Source organism: Meriones unguiculatus, chromosome X, assembly GCF_030254825.1.
Source record: "Meriones unguiculatus strain TT.TT164.6M chromosome X, Bangor_MerUng_6.1, whole genome shotgun sequence".
Lineage (NCBI taxonomy): Eukaryota > Metazoa > Chordata > Mammalia > Rodentia > Muridae > Meriones > Meriones unguiculatus.
In genome coordinates this window covers 65,514,166-65,536,100 of record NC_083369.1, presented here as the reverse complement: position 1 = coordinate 65,536,100, position 21,935 = coordinate 65,514,166, and the positions used below count along the sequence as shown (strand labels likewise).

General features: G+C 37.3%; 1 protein-coding gene across 6 annotated transcripts in view; it reads left to right on the top strand.

Annotated features, from left to right (window-relative positions):
- Positions 1–21,935, top strand: part of Acsl4 (acyl-CoA synthetase long chain family member 4) — an 81,161-nt gene that overhangs the window by 35,451 nt on the left and 23,775 nt on the right. Inside the window, exons 2-9 of one of the 6 annotated variants that reach the window (XM_021662811.2) lie at positions 5,677–5,738; positions 12,064–12,594; positions 12,939–13,116; positions 14,032–14,141; positions 15,785–15,923; positions 18,115–18,265; positions 18,374–18,497; positions 20,160–20,231. In XM_021662811.2, coding sequence (XP_021518486.1) covers positions 12,244–12,594; positions 12,939–13,116; positions 14,032–14,141; positions 15,785–15,923; positions 18,115–18,265; positions 18,374–18,497; positions 20,160–20,231 — 1,125 coding nt within the window. In that variant the 5' untranslated portion in view covers positions 5,677–5,738; positions 12,064–12,243. The remainder of the gene's footprint in view (positions 1–5,676; positions 5,739–12,063; positions 12,595–12,938; positions 13,117–14,031; positions 14,142–15,784; positions 15,924–18,114; positions 18,266–18,373; positions 18,498–20,159; positions 20,232–21,935) is intronic. The other 5 variants (XM_060375397.1, XM_060375396.1, XM_060375394.1 and 2 more) reach the window with 5 other exon arrangements.

Genomic DNA, 21,935 nt, shown 5'->3' with positions numbered 1-21,935 from the left:
ATTTCCAGAGTGGTTGTACCAGTTTACATTCCCACCAGCAGTGGAGAAGGGTTCCCCTTTCTCCACATCCTCTCCAGCATGTGTTGTCACTTGAGTTTTTGATCTTGGCCATTATCATGGGTGTAAGGTGAAATCTCAGAGTTGTTTTGATTTGCATTTCCCTAATGGCTAGTGAGGTTGAGCATTTCTTTAAGTGCTTCTCTGCCATTCAGTATTCCTCTACAGAGAATGCTCTGTTTAGCTCTGTTCCCCATTTTTTAAGTGGATTACTTGGTTTGCTGCTTTTCAGCTTCTTTAGTTCTTTATATATACTGGATATGAGTCCTCTGTCAGATAAAGGGTTGGTGAAGATTCTTTCCCAATCTGTAGGCGGTCGCTTTGTTTTGATGACAGTGTCCTTTGCTTTGCAGAAGCTCTTCAGTTTCATGAGGTCCCATTTATTGATTGTTGCTCTTAGAGCCTGTGCTGTTGGTGTTCTGTTCAAGAAGTTTTCCCCTGTACCAATGAGTTCTAGGGTATTTCCCACTTTTTTTCAAGCCGATTTAATGTGTCTGGTTTTATGTTGAGGTCTTTGATCCACTTGGACTTCAGTTTTGTGCAGGGTGATAAGTATGGATCTATTTTCATTTTTCTACATGTAGACATCCAGTTGGACCAGCACCATTTGTTGAAGATGCTATCTTTTTTCCATCGAATGGTTTTGGCATCTTTGTCAAAGATCAGGTGTCCATAAGTGTGTGGGTTTATTTCTGGGTCTTCTGTTCGGTTCCATTGATCCACTGTTCTGTTTCTATGCCAGTACCATGCAGTTTTTATAGCTGTTGCTCTATAGTACAACTTGAGATCAGGGATGGAGATACCTCCAGAAGATCTTTTATTGTAGAGGATTGTTTTAGCAATTCTGGGTTTCTTGTTATTCCATATGAAGTTGAGAATTTTTCTTTCCAGGTCTGTAAAGAATTGTGTTGGTAATTTGATGGGAATTGCATTGAATCTGTAGATGGCTTTTGGTAAGATGGCCATTTTTACTATGTTAATCTTGCCAAGCCATGAGCATGGGAGATCTTTCCATCTTCTCATATCTTCTTCTAATTCTTTCTTCAGAGATTTGAAATTTTTTTCATACATGTCTTTGACTTCCTTGGTTAGGGTTACTCCGAGGTACCTTATGTCATTTGTGGCTATTTTGAAGGGTGTTGTTTCCCTAATTTCTTTCTCAGCCCTTTTGTCAAAAGACCTCATATTCTTACATCCCTAAATTGATGGCTCCTTGTTGGTTTACATTAGAAGAATCTTAAACATGGCCACAGAGGAGGCCAAAGTTAGCTACCTGTGCATTCAGCTTCCTGGGGTTCTGTGCTATAATAGGATTGACAAAGTAGATAGTGTATCAGTAAGCTTAGCATTTCCCTTGGAGAAGAGACTGCTGCCTTTGAGGATGGGGATTGGGGTAATAAATGAAGCTTCTTTGGTTATCTATCCAGAGTTTGCTACCTTTTTTCTCATGCTTGGATGCCTACCTCCACACACAGGTACACATTTATAGCAACTGACCCACAACCATTGATCTTGGCCAATCCAAATGTAGCTGATCTAGGCTTGGGCAGAAAAAAATACTCTGAACGTTAAGAGTAAGGATTATTAGTGAGTTGGCAGAACACCTGGCCAGTTATGTTCAGTTTTCAGACAGTGCCCTATGGCACTTTGGAGGCTCTCCATTTACTGTCACAATTTTGCTCCAGCTATCTCAGAATAGGTTTCAAAATAAAAATAATTTCTTTGTTCCCCTTTGCCTCATTTACCTTGGTGAAACATGGGCCAGGTAAGCAACACAAATGTAAGAAGAAAGTAGAATATATTCCTGACCGTAACATGGAAATGCTAACTTTAAGAGCTCTTTTCCATGATTTTTTTTTTGTATTTGACTTTGTGTGATTTCTTTTTTCAGCCAAGAATTCGTTATTATTATTATTATTTTTGCAATATCCAATTGAATTGTTAAAGTAAAAGTGCCATTGGGATATTATTTCATGTGGCCGTTTCTCCTTTACCGTCATTGACTGCCCATCAGATTGATTTCAGTCTTCAACAAATATATCAGCTTGAGTTTTTTTTTCTCTTTCTCTCTCTCTCTTCCTTCCTTCCTTCCTTCCTTCCTTCCTTCCTTCCTTCCTTCTTTCTTTCTTTCTATTCCTTCCTTCCTTCCTTTCTTTCTATTCCTTCCTTCCTTCCTTCCTTCCTTCCTTCCTTCCTTCCTTCCTTTCTTCCCTCCCTCCCTCCTTCCTTCTTTCCTTCCCTATCTCCCTCTCTCCCTTCTTTCTTTCTTTCTTTCTTTCTTTCTTTCTTTCTTTCTTTCTTTCTTTCTCTTTCTTCTTCCTTCCCTCCCTCTCTCCCTTCTTCCTTCCCTCCCTCCCTCCCTTCTTTCTTCCTTCTTTCCCTCCCTCCTTTCTTTCTTCCTTTCTTTCTCTTTCTTTTCCTTCCTTCCTTCCTTCCTTCCTTCCTTCCCTCCCTCCCTCCCTCCCTCCCTTCTTTCCTTCCTTCCTTCCTTCTCTCCCTCCTTCCCTCCTTCCTTCCTTCCTTCCTTCCTTCCTTCCTTCCTTCTCTCCCTCCTTCCTTCCTTCCTTCCTTCCTTCCTTCCTTCCTTCTTTCCTTCCTTCCTTTTTTTGAGACACAGTTTCTCTGAGTAGTCCTGCCAGTCCTGGAACTCACACTGTATACCAGGCTGGCCTTAATCTCAGAGATTCACTTGCCTCTGTCTCCCGAGTTCTGGGATTAAAGGCATGTGCCACCATTGCCCAGCGAATTTTTTTTTCTTTTGTCTTACTCATAAGATATATGTGATATTGAAGATCAATGTGTGTTCTTAAAAACCAAAACCCAAAACAAAACGGCCAACATGATACAAATATATATCAGGTTGGTTAGGCAGCTGAACTGAAGAGATTTATTTGGCCTCTTTATAAGAAATGGTTTAAAATGATTTTAGCAGTATGAAGGAAGTACTGGGAAACAACGTTGGCTAACAACCAGCTGATTAAACTGCCTCCACCTCTATCAAATAGGGAGGGCAAGCAGTGATTTTATTTTGTGAGTGTGTGTATGTGTGTTTTAATAAATAGTTGCACAATTCTACCTTTAACGCAAAAGCATTCCTGTGGGAAATTCTTCTGGTTACAGTTTTTTGTTTGTTTGTTTGGTTGGTTGGTTTTTAAGCATAGATTCATAGTTGAGAACCATCCATCAGTTGTTTATTAAATAATTAATTTTATTTTATTTTATGTACATTACTGTGAAGGTGTCAGATCCCTTGGAACTGCCATTACAGACAGTTGTGAGCTGCAATGTGGGTGCTGGCAATTGAACCCAGGTCCATTGGAAAATCAGGCAGTGCTCCACTGAGCCATCTCTCCAGCCCCTATCCATTAGTTGTAATAGTTCATTATAATTAATATGTAAGGTAATAGGAAATCGATGCATAGATTACAGACAAATTGTGTTTATTTCTTATTTAATAAAACCCATTACTATAACAACTTTAAAGTTGGAACTGTGTTACTGAGGTTAACATATATTAAAATTAAAACTAATGTGTTCCAACAGAGAAAACAGAACTAAAGGCTTTATGGACAGAATGAATGTCTACACAGTCATGCAATAGGTCTTTTTTTTTTTTTTTTTTGCAGCAAGGCTTTGTTTACAGAAACCTGTATACGTTATTTCTTAGCTGCCATTGTAGAGTTCTGACATTATTTTTGTGCTACCTGCTTCCCTTTTGCAGCCTTAAACCATTTCTAAGTCTTTCCAAATACTTAACTCCTGAGATGGTTTTGTGTTTAATGAACTTGGACTGTAATATCATGTTTTACTGGTAGGTGCCACCTTCTAATATATTTCTCCTTTGAGTTCCTTAACTTTGGATTAAATTACATATAGTCAATTATCAACTGAAGAAATACACAATTTTAAAATATTTAAAAATCAGTTGTTTCTTACCACTTAAAATGAGTACTAGACATAATCCTACACTGTATAGATGTGAAGTGTGTAGGCAGTAACATTGGCTCCTAGATCTCCACATTTCAACATACATTACACTAACCTATGGCCTAGATGTGATGCATGCTGGGGATCTTCTTAAGGCATTATGTTGGGAGGGAGCTAGAGCAAAAGCAAGCATATTCACCATGGCTGCTGGGGTGCTTTCTTTCCTGGGAAAAGCTGGGAAGAGACTGGCAGAATGGCGACTTCAGGAGTTAATGCTTCTCCAGGTGATGAAGTAAACAGGTTTGGCTAATCTTGGGAGAGACGTACTCAAAGATCATTTGTAATCATGAAATACTTTAAAGCAAAACAATAACTAGTTATAGGTGTACACACACTCTCCAAGATTTTTATTTTGTCCTGTTTTTAGTTTTAACAACTGAGTTTCAAATCTGATTACACAAATTATTTTGTATTGGTTAAAATGATTGTTTGCAGCATAACAATTTTAGTTTGGTGAGCCTGAACAGGGGAGTCTGAAATGTGTGTGTATGTGTGTGTGTGTGTGTATTCATTCATAGGATGATTTAGTGTTGCAGATTATCTGATAGCAAGAGATATTGTTAGCTAATCTCGGTTCATTTATTGTGTTAAAATATTAGTGTTTTGTAAGTTTTGATGTTAAGCTGTGAAACATTAAATTATAATGCATCTCATGTTACTTGCCAAATGTAGGTCTTCACAGGTCTTCGTAGTATGTGAGTTCTCTCATGGTTCAAAATCAGAATGTCTGTAACAGTGTGTGAAATACTTTTTTTTTTTATAAAGTTCTCCATCCTTTTATAAAATCTTGGTGATGCAACATTCTATTTAGAAATATGATCTTTTAAAATATAGCAGGTATTCTTATCTGTTTAATCTGTTGAAATTTTATGATTTAGTGTTTCGTAGATGCAACTATGGGCAAACTTTCTTTAGTTGATATTTAATTTACTCGTAAATAACCCATGATTTGGCAATGTGAGTAAAATGATATTTGTATAGTTGACTGTTGATTTTCAACTTATTTAATATTTTTGTAAATCCTTAGTGCAGTGGTTCTCTACTTTTCCTAATGCTGCGGCCCTTTAATATAGTTCTTCATGGTGTGACTGCCAACCATACAGTTATTTTCATTGTTACTTAGTAACTGTAATTTTGCTACTGTTATAAATCATAATGTAAATATTTGTATTTTCTGCTGGTTTTAGGCAACCACTGTGAAAGGGCCATTTGATCCCCAAAGGGGTTTTGACCCATAGGTTGAGAACCACTGCTTTATTATAACAGCTAGTTTGTTACTTTGGTGGCAGATGCATTGATCCTTGCTTTGTTTTGTTCATTTTCTAAAACTTTTGTTAAAAGTATCTTGGTATTAATCATCTTAAATGTATTCTGTCACATGCTTCTGGTGGAGAAATTTCTTCTTTCCAATTCAGACTTTACTCCATGTGTAGCGTTTACTTTGGGTCCTAGAGCTGTATGCATTGCTAATGCTTTTTGTGTTTAACCTGTCTCAGGGTGTTGAAGTAACTGGAATGAAATACTTACTAAATTTGACATCAGAACAAAGTAAATAAAAGTGTATCTGATTCTTCACGAAACTTTCTAGAATTTGCTAGATAGCTAAAGGCTTTTTTGTTCTGTCTCATACAGTGCCTTTGGAAGAAGGACAAATCAGTGCTCAAAATTGTTGCTATTATTTCTTCCTGTATAAGGTTTGTTACTTTTACTTCCTATGAGTTCCAGTATGGTAGATGGTAGAGATAGAGCATACACACTTGCATGCTACAGTCTAAATTCTACTCAGCTGTGCTTTGGCAAACTGTACTCTCTCTGAGTTTCTTATATCTGTAAATAAAGAGGTCACCTTAAAGGGCTTCTCTGACTAATTAAATGAAAATATATCTCAAAGTCGTTCCAACAGTAAATGCTCAGTAATTATTTATGAAGGTGATTCCTACCTGGAATAATAAAGTTTTGAAGGCACAATTAATTGTCCCATAAGTGGATGCTATCCTGAAGCAGAAGTTCTTCTATCACTTTACTTTAAGGAAACACAACTCAATTTGCACCCTAATAACATAGAAGTGCAGTATACTTTTTATACAGGAAAGGACAGCATAGTTTTATAAGGTGCATCAGTAAAAAAAAAAAAAAAAAAAGAAATCACAAAGTGCAAACTGTGGAAATTTTCTGCTCTTTTCACACTAATCTTTAACCTTTGCAGTGGGGAGTTTCAGTTTTATGTTTTCCATTAAACATCGAATAACTGTTTCAAGTTCATTTTAATTACCAAGGATTTTAAGAGCATCATGTTTTGTAGAATTTTGACACAATATTTTAAAAGTATAGCTAAAGTTAAATATATTCAGATCATTTTGTTTGTATATACAGTGTCTAATTCTGGCCAGTTCCACATATGTTCTTATTCAGTACATTTATTGAACAGCTGACACATAGAGATAGAGTTACTATTCTTCTTGGTAAGGTTTTAGCAGCAAAACCCCTCACCATGAAGCTTCTATCATAATGGAGACATAGACAATAAACATGAAAAATATGACCCAATAGTATATTAGTGAAAAGAGGTAAGGAGAAAAAAATGAAGTAAGGGGCCTGGAGAGGTGGCTCAGAGGTTAAGAACCTTGGCTGTTCTTTTGAAAGGTCCTGAGTTCAATTCCCAGCAACCACATAGCAACTTGTAACCATCTATGAGTCAATCTGGTGCCCTCTCTGGCCTGCAGGCAGAATGATGTATAAATAATAAAACATCTTTAAAAAAAAATGAAGCAAGGAAGGGAGTGCTGTAAAAGTAGTTTTTAAATAGGTGGCTAGAGAAGGTCTAACTGGGAAGATGTTACTTATTAAAGAAGGAAAATAAAGAAAGAAGTAATGTACATGTATAGGTAGAAAGTATAACTGCAAAAAACCCTGAGTCACAGTATGGTATATCCCACAGACAGTAATAAACATGTGGGGCTATAGCAGTGTGCTAGAGGGCTTAGTAGAAAGTGAATTCAGAAAGTGAATTCAAGGAACAGGCGATATACAAAAAGAGGCAAGGCAGGATAAATTATACTTGCAGAATGATCAGTGGCTATGCTTTGGTATTTAATTGGCCTGTACATCTAATTTGAAATTTAAGGGAATCATGGTCATATGTAATATTTCAATTGGTGAAACTAAATGAGATCAGTGCAAGTATGAGTGTAGATAGAGAAGCAATTAGAAGATTGAGCACTGTAGTATTGAGGGGTTAGGAAAATGAGGACAAGGAAGGAAGGCTTCCAATGACAGAGAATAGGAAGAACATTTAAATCTGGTGTCTTGAATAAAGGGAAGAAAAGAAAAAAAACCAGTTGTATTAAAGGCTGCTTTGGGTGAAGGAAGATGACTGAAGCTTTAATTGACATTTGGGTCTAACAGTGTGAAGGACATTGGTGGAACTGATCAGATCACTTCACTTGTGTGGTAGGGGACAAAGACGTGAGTATAGTGGATACCAGAGAAAACAAGATATGGGAACTGGGTTACAGATTGTACAGATAGCTTTTTTTAAAATTTTTTTAAAACTTTTAAAAAGATTTATTTATTTATTTATTTATTTATTTATTTATGTATTTATTTTACGGCATTCTGCTTGCATGTGTGCCTGAGCACCAGAAGAGGGCACAAGATGTCTCTATAGATGATTATGAGCCACCATGTGTTTGCTGAGAATTGAACTCTGGACCTTTAGAAGAACAGCCAGTGTTCTTAACTTCTGAGCATCTCTCCGGTCCCCCAGATAGCTCTTTTTTTTTTCTTTTTTTTATTATTATTATTAATCACACTTTATTCATTTTGTATCCCCCCATAAGCCCCTCTCTCCTTCCCTTCCGATCCCACCCTTCCTCCCCTTTCTGCATGCATGCCCCTCCCCAAGTCAGATAGCTCTTTTTAAGGATTTATTTTTTGTTTGTTTTGTTTCTCGAGACAGGGTTTCTCTGTGTAGCCTTGGCTATCCTGGACTCACTTTGTAGACCAACTCACCTCAAACTCTCTGAGATCTGCCTGCCTCTGGCTCACAGAGTGTTGGGATTACAGGTGTGCACCACTGTGCCCAGCTTCTTTTTAAGGATTTCTAAAGAAAAGACGAAATGGGTTATAATTGACAGTTAGGTACAAGAGAAAGAATGTTTTTTTTTGTTTGTTTGTTTGTTTGTCTGCTTTGTTTTGTTTTTGAGACAAGGTTTCTCTGTATAACCCTGGTTATCCTGGAACTCACCCTGCAGACCAGGCTAGCCTTGAACTCAGAGATCTGCCTGCCTCTACTTCCCGAATGCTGGGATTAAAGGTGAGCACCACCATGACTGGTTGAAGACTGGATTTTAAGATGAAATAAATGTTAAGCTGTTAGAAGAATGTTGATAGGAATGATTCAGTAGAGAAGCAGAGTGGCAAGAATGGCTAGAGCAGTACCACCATCCAAAGACACAATGTCCAGGTAAATAGGTAGGAGCACTGACAGTTCATCCGGTTACAGAAGAGAAGTGAGCATATGGTCATGGACATATGGACATAGGGCTGTGGGGTGTTGAGGAGGCTGATGCTGGCTTACTCTTGAATTAGCTACAAAATAGTAAATCAGGACAGCAACTGAGAATAAAGGTGTAGGGGGCATGATGGTGAAATCAATAGTTCAGTATGGTTTCTTTGTATCATCTAGTGAGACACTCAGCACAGTGATATATTGCTGCAAATTAAGCTGTATGGGCATAGGTACAGATTAGGTAGAGACTTGGGTTGACCCAGCTTGTGATTTAACTGGGTTATGAGAGATTGGGGCAGAGACTGATTCTGATTGCCCACGGATTTAAGTAAGGAAGACAAAGGGTTCCTCCAAGAAAACTATCAAGTAAGTAACTCAGGTAGTATTTCCATTTTTCAGATGAAGCTGATACAGAGCTTTTCAAGCTCTCACCTGTTAACAGTAGACACTGAGGTGAGACCCGAGGTCACCTGGCTCACTCAATTGTGCTCATTGCCTGGAATATCCAGTTTGTAGACAATAGTTCACTTTAGTACAACAGCAGAATATTTATGTGTATGTCTGTACCTTCATGTAGAAGACATTTCCCTCCTACCAAGACTTAAAACCAGTATTATTAGACTATATATAGATATGGATTATAAATTACTAAAAACATAAAATCAGTTTACAGCCAAATGAATTATAAGACTCTCAGTGGCCACTTCCTAATTCTTTGTATTTGCTGCCCTAAGTTTAACAATTTGTCACTTGAGAGTGGGGTGGTACTGTTCCTTATGGACATTGTATAAATTTGAAGACATGGTTTTTTTGTCTTCAACTATTATCCCAGAGAATGTATATACTCAAGTATTATTTTCAAATTCTCTTTTGTACTTTTTAAATAATCCATTATTATGTCTTAAGGTTTCTCTTGCTGTGAAGAGACATGATGACCACAGCAACTCTTATAAAGGAAAACATTTAATTTGTGCTTCTTTACAGTTCGGAGATTTATTCCATTGTCATCATGGCAGGAAGTATGGTAGGATGCAGGCAGATATGGTACTGAAGAGTTATCTAAGAGTTCTACATACAGATTGGCAGGCAACAAGAAGAGAATGAAATACTGCGCCTAGCTTGAGCACCTTAGACCTCAAAGCCTGCTCCAGTGACACACTTCTTTTAACAAGACCACACCTACTGCAACAAGGCCACACCTCCTAATAGAGTTGTTTTCTATGAGCCTATAGGGGCCATTTTTCTTCAAACCACCACACATTAAGAACTTAACTTTAAGACAGGAAGTGGTGGTGTTGCCTTTAATCTCAGCACTTGGGAAGCCAAGGCAGATGCATTTCTGATTTGAGGCCAACCTGGTCTACATAGTGAGTTACTGGACAGCCAGGACTATACAGAAAAGCCCTGTCTACAAAAAGAAAGAACTTAATTTTTAAAATATATGCATATGGATAGCTTGTCTGTGACTGACTTTTAAGGCTTATGAAGAAGTAAGAAAACTCTTGTGTTACAAGAGAAATGTTGGAAGAAAGCTGGTGGCAAATACCTGTAGTCCTTGTAGCTGGGAGCTAGAGCCAGGAGAATCTCTGAGTTTAGGCAGCTCAGTGTCCAAGTGGGTACCCTAGTAATGAGAACAGGGGCTGTCTCTGACATGAATTTAGTGGCGGCTCTTTGATCACCTCCACCTGAAGGGGGAGCAGCCTTACCAGGCCACAGAGAAAGACAATGTAGCCAGTCCTGATGAGACTTAATAGGCTAGGATCAGATGGAAGGGGAGGAGGAGCTTCCTTATCAGTGAACTGGTGGAGGGGCATGGGAGGAGAAGAGGGAGGTAGGATGGGATTGGGAGGGAAAAAGAGAGGGGGCTACAACTGGGATACAAAGTGAATAAATTGTAAAAAAAAAAAAAATTAAAAAAAGATTTAAAAAATATCCAGCCTGGTCTGTCTTGTGAGTTCTTGGGTAGCCAGGAATACATAGTGAGACCTTGCCTCAAAAAACAAAACAAAACAAAAACTCAAAACATTGGTTTAGAGCCACTGCTCTGTGCTTTAAAAGTTAGCTGCCTAGATGTATAGAGATGATGATGTAATCAAGTAGCAGAGTAAAGGGTACATAGATTTAGTAATGTAGGAAAGTAGATAAAGGAAAGATTATTGTAGACTTAGGCAGTTAAGAAATTTCTGATGGGTGTTTGGAAACTTGGCTTTGCAACAGACATGTGACATGTCACTTGAAGAAGTGAGTAACTAGATAGACTTGTCAGTGAGACCAAGAAAGCAATATCTAGGTTTAGTGTAAATCGGAATTTAAACTTGCAAAGTCCCAAATAAACCATGTAGGCCTAAAATTTGTAGATAGGGGTTGATATTGTCTATTTGAGTTCATGAAATGATGCCTGGAATCTCTTGAATCCATAGGGTAGAGTTCATAAGTTTCATGGGGTTTTCAAAAGGATTAATTTCTTAAAGAAAATTAAGGCCTACTGATTTGCCTGACCACAAAGGATTGTTTGTTCAAAGTTACATAGTCAGGCATCGGCAGAGACACATACTGAAACTTAAGTGACTCTTAAGTTTCTTATTAATTTCACCACAGTATGGTCCAGGTTACATCTATCATTAATCTCTCTTATGTACTCTTGGTCATTTTGAATTTTCTCTGAACCCTGCCTGCACCTACTGTTAGTGCTGCACACTGCAGTGTTGTTGGATATTTCGTCAGTGCTTTTCAGTGGCAATGCTTTAGTAATAAAACTCCAGGGAGCTCTGAGTTCCTTGGATATAACCCCTGCTTCACCTAGAATAACTCCATGGAGCTGGGTGGTGGAGCACACCTTTAATCCCAGCACCCAGGAGCCAGAGACAGGTGGATCTCTGAGTTGGAGGTCAGCCTAGTCTACAGAGTGAGTTCCACGACAACAAGGCCTACATAGAGAAACCCTGTCTTAGAAAAATAAAAGTAATTGAATAACTCAGTTTGCAGACTGCCTTGGGTATCTTAACTCACAATAGGCCAGGGCTAGAACTTGACACTATTTCAGATCTACACTCTTCCCAGGCAGCTGGTAGTTTTGAACACAATATGTAAGAAATAACTATAATAATATTGTTCTCATTTGGAGAAGATGGTGGTCAGCATTATCTCAGAAGTTTACCCTAATAAAGAAGTAAGGATAACATCTCTTGGGTGTTCTTTGCATCCGCATGCATTGATGAGAGCATGAAATTGCTGTTACTTGCCTGATTTAGGGACGAATATAGAGTACTGTTATATCTCAACCTAGATAAAAATGAAATTTTAGAAGTTCTTGCACTAAAATATGTTTATGTCAATAAATACTAAACTTGAAAATGCCAGCATCTCATGCCAGTTACTTCATAATTCTATATCAAATCAATTATATAAACTAATAAAGGTCTGAGTATTTAAATTAATTGTGCTATCACCTTGCTAATATTCTTTTTTTTTTCCCTATTCTCTGCCTGGTTCATTGTCTTTACCTACAGGTATACTTTATTGTCGGCTTCCAAAGATTACTAACCTTTATCTGTATCGCTAAAATTGAACTACTTTGGCTATACTGCTACTCTTACTGCCGCTTCCATTACTGCCTTCTTCAGAAACCTAAGGCTTTAAGAAGCCAAAGAATAACAACTAATAAGCGCCATATTAGAAGCCTTTCCACTATGAAACTTAAGCTCAATGTGCTCACCATTATATTGCTGCCTGTCCACTTGTTAATAACAATATACAGTGCCCTTATATTTATTCCATGGTATTTTCTTACCAATGCCAAGAAGAAAAAAGCTATGGCAAAGAGAATAAAAGCTAAGCCCACTTCAGACAAACCTGGAAGTCCATATCGCTCTGTCACGCACTTCGACTCACTAGCTGTCATAGACATCCCTGGAGCAGACACTCTGGATAAATTGTTTGACCATGCTGTAGCCAAGTTTGGGAAGAAGGATAGTCTTGGGACCAGAGAAATCCTAAGTGAAGAAAATGAAATGCAGCCAAACGGAAAAGTTTTTAAGAAGGTAAAGCTTTTCTGTCTTTTTTATTTGTTTTAATGACAGAGGTACAGTTTACTTTGTCATAAGTAAAGTGCTTTTAAGAATGCATGCAGAAAGGGGGGGAGGGTGGGACCGGGAGGGGAGGAGGGAGGGGCGTATGGGGGGATACAAAATGAATAAAGTGTAATTAATAAATTTTTTTTAAAAAAAGAATGTTGGCATTGTGTTCCAGTGCATGGTGAATTCTCAGAGGTCTCATAGCTTCTGAGTATTTACGTAATGGGAGTTTTGAGAGTTCTATGTTTTGAATAATATTTTAATTGCTTATTTGAATATTCTGATGGTGGAAAACGTCTCACTATTAACAGTTAATTCTCGGGAATTATAAATGGATAAACTATCTTGAAGTAAACTGCAGAGTGAATAACTTTGGAAGTGGACTCACTGCATTGGGACTGAAACCAAAGAACACCATCGCCATTTTCTGTGAGACCAGGGCAGAGTGGATGATTGCAGCACAGACCTGCTTTAAGTACAACTTTCCCCGTAAGTGCCTTGTGCTTTTTACGGGGGCAGGGGAGGCTTTGCTTAAATGTGAAGTGTGTTCTGAGATGCTTCTGCTTTTGAAGTGGCCTGATTTTGAAAAGTAAAACATTTTCTTAGCATAGTTGAAATTATGGTTTTGTTCCTCAGCACTGAAAAATAAGTGTATACACACACACACACATACACACACACGCACACACGCACACACGCACACACGCACACAGACACACACTTGAAAGAGGAAATAAGAGTCCTACAGGTTAAGTGTAGGGATCAACTGTTATTTCAAACAAAGATGCGTGCTACACGTTCCCATATGTCCTCTTCACCTATCTTCAACAAGCAATAAAAAAAGTTGCCTGTTACTGTGTGGGCTATTTCTAGTTAGCAGAAGCAAGCTAAATCAGTTTAGCAGGTGTAACACAATTCCAACTGATTTTACTGTTAGTTTATACTGTTGTCTGGCGGGTACTCTGGGACACATCTGCCAGCCTCGCTTGGAAACGTACTGAAATCACTAGTGGCATTAGAATTTGAACCCAATAAAAAAACTTTTTAAAGGGCTAAGGACATTATTTGTGGCTGATCTTCTGACCTGAGATCTTGAAATTTTCGAAAATTGTTTTATCTGTTCTTTGGGGCAATGACCAATGAAAAGCATATGCCACAGGTGAGTTGTTTCTGGGTTATACTCTGATAGGACTTCAGCCAGGACCTGCTGACCTTGCATATTTCAGTTTGATTCCTGGGAATTTGTATAGCTAAGTTTTGAGGTACCTGGAAACTATGAAATCAAATCAAATTACAAAGTGCTTTTGTGTGTATAGTGTTGCTGTCTGTAAGGCCTGGCTTAAAAATCATGTCATCCTCAAAAGAGTTAAGTGTACAATTTTTGTGTTTATCTTTCTTATATAGTTGTGACTTTATATGCCACACTTGGCAAAGATGCTGTAGTTCATGGATTAAATGAATCTGAAGCTTCCTATCTGATTACTAGTGTTGAACTCCTGGAAAGCAAACTGAAGGTAAATATGAAATTTAATTATTTAAAATTTCTATTAAAGTTTAAAACAGTATGTAAAAATGTATGTGTAAATATGTGTTACCATGTGATATTTCAGTGTATGTTTGCACTGTGTAATGTTCAAATCAGCTTAAAACGTGTTTTCATAAATATTTTTCATTTTTTTTATGATGAAACATGAGGATCCTTTCAGTTTTTTGAAATATATCATATTATCAGTATAGCCAACCTGCTGTGCAGTAACACCATATCTTCTTCCTCCATATCCAGCTACAACTTAGTACCCATTAATCTGTCCTAGCACTGTTCTTGTTCTACCCAGTTTCTGGGAACTACAACTCTACCCTCAACTTCAATTGGATAAAGTTTTCTTACATTTTACATGGATGAGATTATATACTACTTATCTTTTTATGCCTGCCTTAGTCCACTTATACTAATAATCTTTAATTGCAACCACATTGTTGCAAATAGTAGGCTCTTATTCTTTTCATGGTTGAATAGTATTCCAATGTATATAGGTAACAGGTTTTCTTTATCCATGAGTTGATAGCCTGTATCCATTCCTTGACTATTGTGAATAGTACAATATTGATTTTTGAGAGCATAAATGACATTGACATAATGATTTCATTCATTTGGGTTTTCTAATATTAAGATTGGGGTCATATAGAAATCCTATTTTTAAGTTTTGGAGGACTGTCTGCACTGTTTTTTATTTTTTTAAATAAATGACAATATTGATGTAGATTTTCATTTACCGTGTGGTACAAGGATTCTCCTTGCTCCATAGACTTACTTATGCCTTTTGCCTTTTTGATAATAGTAATTCTCTTGGGAGTTAAGTAAAATTTCATGTGATTTTTGACTTACATTTCCATGATGATTCGTGATGCTGAGAATTTTTTCCATGTATCTGTTGGTTCTTTGTGTAACTCCTTTTGAGAAATATTTGCATAGCCCTATTGCCCATTTTTACTTGCATTCTTTGTCTTTTTGTTACTGAGTCTCTGAATCTATATCATGTCACATGTAGGGTTTGCAGTATTTTATCCTGCTCTGTAGTTTCTTCCTGTTTTGATGACTATTTCCTTTACTGTTTAGAAACTTTAGTTTCACACAATGCCATTGTCTTCTTTTGCTTTGGTTTTATATGCTTTGGAGTTTATCCAAGAAAAAAAAAATAACAGAAACAATTGAAAAAAACTCCTTCATTTCAATATGCTGAAACATTTTTTCAGACTGAGCCATCTCCCCAGACCCTGTTTAACTTTTGAAGAACTCATTTGTGGTCTCTTCACCTTTTGTATTGAAGTCTATTTCATTTAGCTCTATTCTTTATTCTTTTCTTTTGGGTTTGATTTGTTGTTGATTTTTCTGGATTTTTTTAGACTCAGTGATGTTTTATTGTTTAATGTTGTTGCTATTATTTTTAATGTTTTGGTTTTAGTTGTTAACATCCTAAAGCTATGGGTGTTTTATTTAATGCTTATTTATGTTTATAATACTAAAACACCCTAAATTTTTCTGTAATTATCATTGATCATGAAATTCACTTTAGTAGATATTTTTCAGTCCTTTCAGTTAATAGGAATTTTTACAGTGTGCCAAATTGAAAAGCTAGCTTTTATTTATTTTTCACAGGCGGCATTATTAGATATCAATTGTGTCAAACATATCATTTATGTGGATAATAAGACTATCAATAAAGCAGAGTACCCTGAAGGGTTTGAGATTCACAGCATGCAATCAGTAGAAGAGTTGGGATCTAAGCCAGAAAACTGTAAGTAAATCAATTGAACTTAATTTCCTCATAAATTAATATTTGTTAATTTAGCAGATCAATATGACATTAATAAAAAGATGTGTCATTAGCAAAAATGCTGGAGTTGTTTGATTTTATAAGTCATCAAAACTGCATATGTCTGAAAATTTCCTTTCTCCTGAAGAAGGCAATCTTGGATGAATTGCTTGAAGACAGCTAGGAGACTTTAGGTTAGAGATGAGGCAGGTTTTTTTTTTTTTCTTCAAAACAATGGTCAGACTATCATGTTCATATTTATATCATAGGTAAGAAGCTCTGAAGCCAAATATTTTATTCTTTCTCCTGTTCTAGATAGTAAGCATGCCTGTTATTCACTCTGGAGAGTATATATCTTTTTTGATTAAATTTTTTATATTAATTACAGTTTATTCACTTTGTATCCCAGCTGTAACCCCCTCCCTCATTCCCTTCCAATCCCACCCTCCTTCCTTCATCTCCTCCCATGCCCCTCTCCAAGTCCATGGATAGGGGACGTCCTCGTCCCCTTCCCTCTGACTCTAGCTTATCAAGTCTTATCAGAACTGGCTGCATTGTCCTCCTCTGTGGCCTGGCAAAGGCTGCTCCCCCATCAGGGGAGGCGGTCAAAGAGCTAGCCATTGAGTTCATGTCAGAGACAGTCTCTGATCCCCTTGCTAGGGAATCCACTTGGAAACTGAGCTGTCATGGGCTACATCTGAGCAGGAGTTCTAGGTTATATCTATGAATGGTCCTTGGTTGGATAAACCTACAAAAATCTGTACACTTAAAGAAGCTGAGCTAGAAGGAGGACCCTAGGTAAGATGATCAATCCTCACTCAGAAAGGCAAAGGGACGAACATTGGAAGAAGGTTGGAAACAGGACAGGAGCCTACCACAGAGGCCCTCTGAAAGTCTCTACCTACCAGTGTGTCAAAGCAGATACTGAGACTCATAACCAAACTTTGGGCAGAGTGCAGGAAATCTTAGGAAAGAAGGGGGCGATAGCAAGATCTGGAGAGGATAGGAGCTCCACAAGGAGAGCAACATAATCAAAATATCTGGGCACAGGGGTCTTTTCTGAGAGTATATATCTTAGCGTACATCCTTTGAAAGGACAGTCCAATGCAAAACCAATGTGTCTACTGGCTTGATGCACAGAATTATAAAGACCTGTGGAGAATGGCCTGCTATCACTAGGTTCTTACTATGAGATTGGTACATGCTTGACTGGGAAATTGGGATCTGCAGGGTCTACTACTGCCCTTTCTGAGGATCCACTAGAGCATTTGACATAAGCTTAGATGATAGTTATTAGTCCTCACAATTTTGAGTTCTGACATGGATCACTGACATCCATTTATCTCCCAGATAGATAGGATCTATATATTATTGTGATACTACTTTACTTGAGTATAATCATGTGTCATAATAACAGCTGTTATATGTAGAGTTATGACACATGTTGTAGTTTATGCTATTACCTGTGTAGGTAATTATTATGAGGACATGTTCTGCATGTTTACCCAAAAATAGATGAGAAATGTCATATTGGGTGCTTGGGATCTGAGAACAAAAGAATGTGCCCACTTGCTGTTGCGTCAGTCGATCCTCAGATCATGATCATTAGCACCCTGAGTGAGCATTGGAGTCGGCCTGTTTAAGTATAGAACTCTGAGCTTGGTTGTTTCGGTGATATGCCTTGTTTTACCTCCCATTTCCTCAGATGAGGTTTCTCTGTGTAGCCCTGGTTGTCATGGAACTTGCTCTGTAGACAAGGCTGGTCTTGAACTCAGAGATTTGCATGCCTCTGCCTCCGGAATGCTGGGGTTAAAGGTTGTTGCTACCATGCCTGGCCCCAAACCTTTATCTAGAGCTAAGGAAGCTATACAGGATGCTATCTTTCCAGTTTTCACAGTCTTAGAAATCCTTCCCAATTCTGTGTATAGCACTGTGAAAAGGCTTAGTCAGATGGGGCTTAGGCTAAATATTCTAAAAATAGGCTGGATTGCGTTTGAAATCTTTATTTCAGTCAACTGGAATTTGATAACCATTTTTACTTTTTGTTAATCCAGAGTCATTTTGAAATCTGTATCATTATATAAAATGAAAATACCTTCTTATCAAGTAATTAAAGTTGTGAACTGAAGAAAATGTGCTTTTTCATTTTTTTTCTTTTCTTTTTTTTTTTTAGCAAGCATTCCTCCAAATAGACCAACTCCTTCAGACATGGCCATTGTCATGTACACTAGCGGTTCTACTGGCCGACCCAAGGGAGTGATGATGCATCATAGCAATCTGATAGCTGGAATGACAGGCCAGTGTGAAAGAATACCTGGACTAGGGTAAGAGAGGATTGTTCAACTTTATTAGAAATTCAGAGTTAATAATTAACTTATTTGTTTAAGCTGCCTTTTCAAGAGTGGCTAATATGTTTCCTTATTTGGTTTTAGACCAAAGGACACATATATTGGCTACTTACCTTTGGCTCATGTGCTGGAACTGACAGCAGAAATATCATGCTTCACCTATGGCTGTAGGATTGGATATTCATCTCCACTTACACTGTCTGACCAGGTGATAATTTTTTCTGGGGGGAGGGGCGGTTCATGATTATTCATTTAATAAAAAGTTTCTGTGGCATTCAACATAGGTTTCCATGGTAATATGATATTAAAATTGACTTCAGCCCATATTTAAAATTATTTTGGAATAATTCGTCTCTTCTTTTGGTATTAGATTTTACGCTGGAGACTTATACTAGAAAGTGTAATTCACTGAACTTTTGACATGCTGTTCTGGACCAACTGGTTCTTCCGAAGAGGTGTAGGTTTTAGGCCTAGTTTTCTTCTGAAATTATTCTGGACCTGTGCCACTAGCCACATCTTTAAATAGACATTGCTTTTCAGAGATCCTCCTGCCTCTATCTCTTGAGTGCTGGGATAAAAGGCATGCACCATTACCACCCTTGGTTTTTTGTTTTATTTAGCCAAATTTCAGGTTCCTGATACCTATGTGACCAATTGCTCTCATGCTGGACAGCACAGATACCAGATATTTGCACCTTTGCAGAAAATTCAGTTAGATAGCAGGGGAGCATCTCCAAGAATAGCCCTCAGCTATATACTGAACCAGGGTTCTCCTTTGTCTCTATTGTCCATAGCAAAAAGTCCAGCAATAGGCAGCACTAACTCATAGTTTAAGCACATTTGAAATTACACACAGAAAAGTGATTTAAGAAAAGGAAGAGAGAGAGAAAAAACTTGCTCTACCAGTAGAACCCATGTGCCACTTCTTATGGATCCCACTTCTTCTTTTTTTTATTTTTTTTTGAATTTTATTTTATTCTTATCAGTTACATTTTATTAACTCTGTATCCCAGCCGTGTCCCGCTCCCTCATTCCTTCCCAGTCCCTCCCTTCCTCCCTCCCTCATCTCCACCGTGCCCCTTTCCAAGTCCACTGATGGGGGGGACCTCCTCCCCATTCATCTGATCCTGTTTTATCAGGTATCTTCAGGACTGGATCCCACTTCTTAAGCTAGTTTTCTTTCCTGTATTAGCCTGGTTAATACGTTTCATTTACATTTATAAACTAGTAAATCACCTTATGAGAGATTCTGATTTTTATCTACTTTTTTCAGCATTGATAAATGACTTTATCAATCTTCTACCTGTGATTAATCAGACATTTGAAATCCCAAATGTTATTTGTACATGTAAGAAATTGTGCACATTAACATGTCTGTGTGCATGTTGCCAGTTGGCCACTGGCATGGTCGTTCCCATGCTACTTACCAGATTATTATGAAATTATTTCTGTATGATGTTAATTGATGTCTGTAGTGGTCATTTTGAGATAAATCTTTGCCTACTCATTAGTTAAAAAGTAACCTTCGATTTTGTTTTAATGATTAGTATAGTTTTAATGGAGCTTTGTAAAAAATAATTATTTTCTTGCAAATGCAGTCTGTTATAATTGATGGTACATTATTAATACAAATCCCAATTACATTGTTATCCTGGGTCAGTGTCTCTGCTAGGGAAGGTTGAGATGTGTTAGAAACTAAAGCAACAGAATAAAATACAAAACATGTACTCTTTGGACTTGAAATAGATGGACGTAATGAAAGATTAAATCCCATGTGTAAATACTGTTTTTGTTATTAATACTTGAATTAGATCTTTCACCCCCCATTTTTTGCTAACATCAGTTTTTTTTTTTTTTTTCATTAATGCAGTCCAGCAAAATCAAGAAAGGAAGCAAAGGTGATTGTACTGTCCTGAAACCCACACTTATGGCTGCTGTTCCGGTGAGTACAGAATAGTTGTGCAAATAGCAAAGGCTCACTCACACAAGTTTTTGCTCGAATTTCTAATTTTTAAAGTGTAATACTGTTAGGTATATGTGTCCTCTTAAGAATGATTTTACTTTGAAATGTTGGCATAGGTGATTCCTAAAATGATAGAAATACCAACATTGAAAATGTATGCCTATGTGTGTTTGCTGATGCTTGAAAATTCAAGATGAAAATGATCTTCTAAGTACCTAGAATGAGGCATGGTCCTAATGTCTTAAGGTAGAAATGTATTCTACACATCGTTTTATTTAATCTTATAAATCAAAGCAATTAAGGAAGTCCTCGACCATCCAAGATTATGGCTCAGGTTGGTGAGAGAGCTGAATCTAAGGGGCAGCACTTCTCACATCACACAAAGGTAGCATCTGATCTATCACCTTCCTGAAGTTCTTCCTAAAGAAATATCTCCATCAATTAGATCAGAGCCCTTGTGACAATATGGTCTCTGGAAATAATTTCACAGACATCTAGATCATCTAGTCATCTTGCAATCCCAGTGATTGTTGTTTGGATTAGGACAACTGAAGGTCCTCTTCAAAGATTGATTTTTTGCTGGCCTATGAGCTCAGCAGCTGTCCAGGACTTGTGAACAGTCTCTTTCCCATTGGTTGAATCAGGTATTTTCCACGGCTTGTTTTCCTTGTTCACATTGATAGTGATATTTCCTTATCTAAGAATGCTCAACAGTCTGTGTCACAGAGTATTGGTATTTCATTAAACCTGGTTGCTTTCCTTAAATCCTCCCGTTGCTTTGCAAATGGCCTTTTAAAAGAAGCTCCTTATTCATATTTTCTGAGTTTCTTACCTTGCTAGACGAGAGCACAGTGAAAATGTTAGCATTGTTGATATTTACTAAGAGAATATAGAATACAACACTACTTCTAATTAACAATAACTAGATGGAACATGGTAAATTTCTATTTTGAGCTAACTAAACCCTGCCACTTTGTAACTGTGTTGGACATTTTATTCATAAGACCTTCCATGCCTAAGATTAGTAAGTAGTAGAAGTAGTTCTCACACACTGGCTTTCTTCCCATGTATTTTCTTTTGTGTCTGTAATTTTTGGATGCCTCCAACTTATAAGGGGGTGGTTGTATGTTAAAGTCCTCTGAGGGAATCACTGGGATTTCTCAGTCACAGACCTACAGAAATACTCAAGTGATACAGTAGTGATTCTTTTTATGGAAATGGAGAAGACAACTTTATGTATATATACCATGCTTGACTATGATGGCAGCACTTTAAAGGTATGGTTCTGCTGACCTCCATTTGTTTTTGGCTCTGCTTTAATACTGAAAGAAACATTCATAAATATGCATTATAACACATCTTAGTTAATGCTGATGATTGATGCCTTCAGTATTTAGAACCAGGTATTTATGAACAGCTGTGCTTTCTTGTTTTCTGTTAAACATTTTTTTTTTCAAATCATCACTTAGTAATTGAGGTAGTTTTGCCTTGTACTTATTAGTCTGAGTCAGTATATCCCAAACCTCACTCTATCTATAATTTGTAAGTAACTATTACCAAGAATCTTAATATTTTAAAATTTTGTTTCAAAGTAGAAGAGAAATGCCTAACTAACAAGGATATAAGATTTTTAGGAAACTGTTAAGACCCTTGCCATTAGGAGAAAACTAATGGGATTTGATT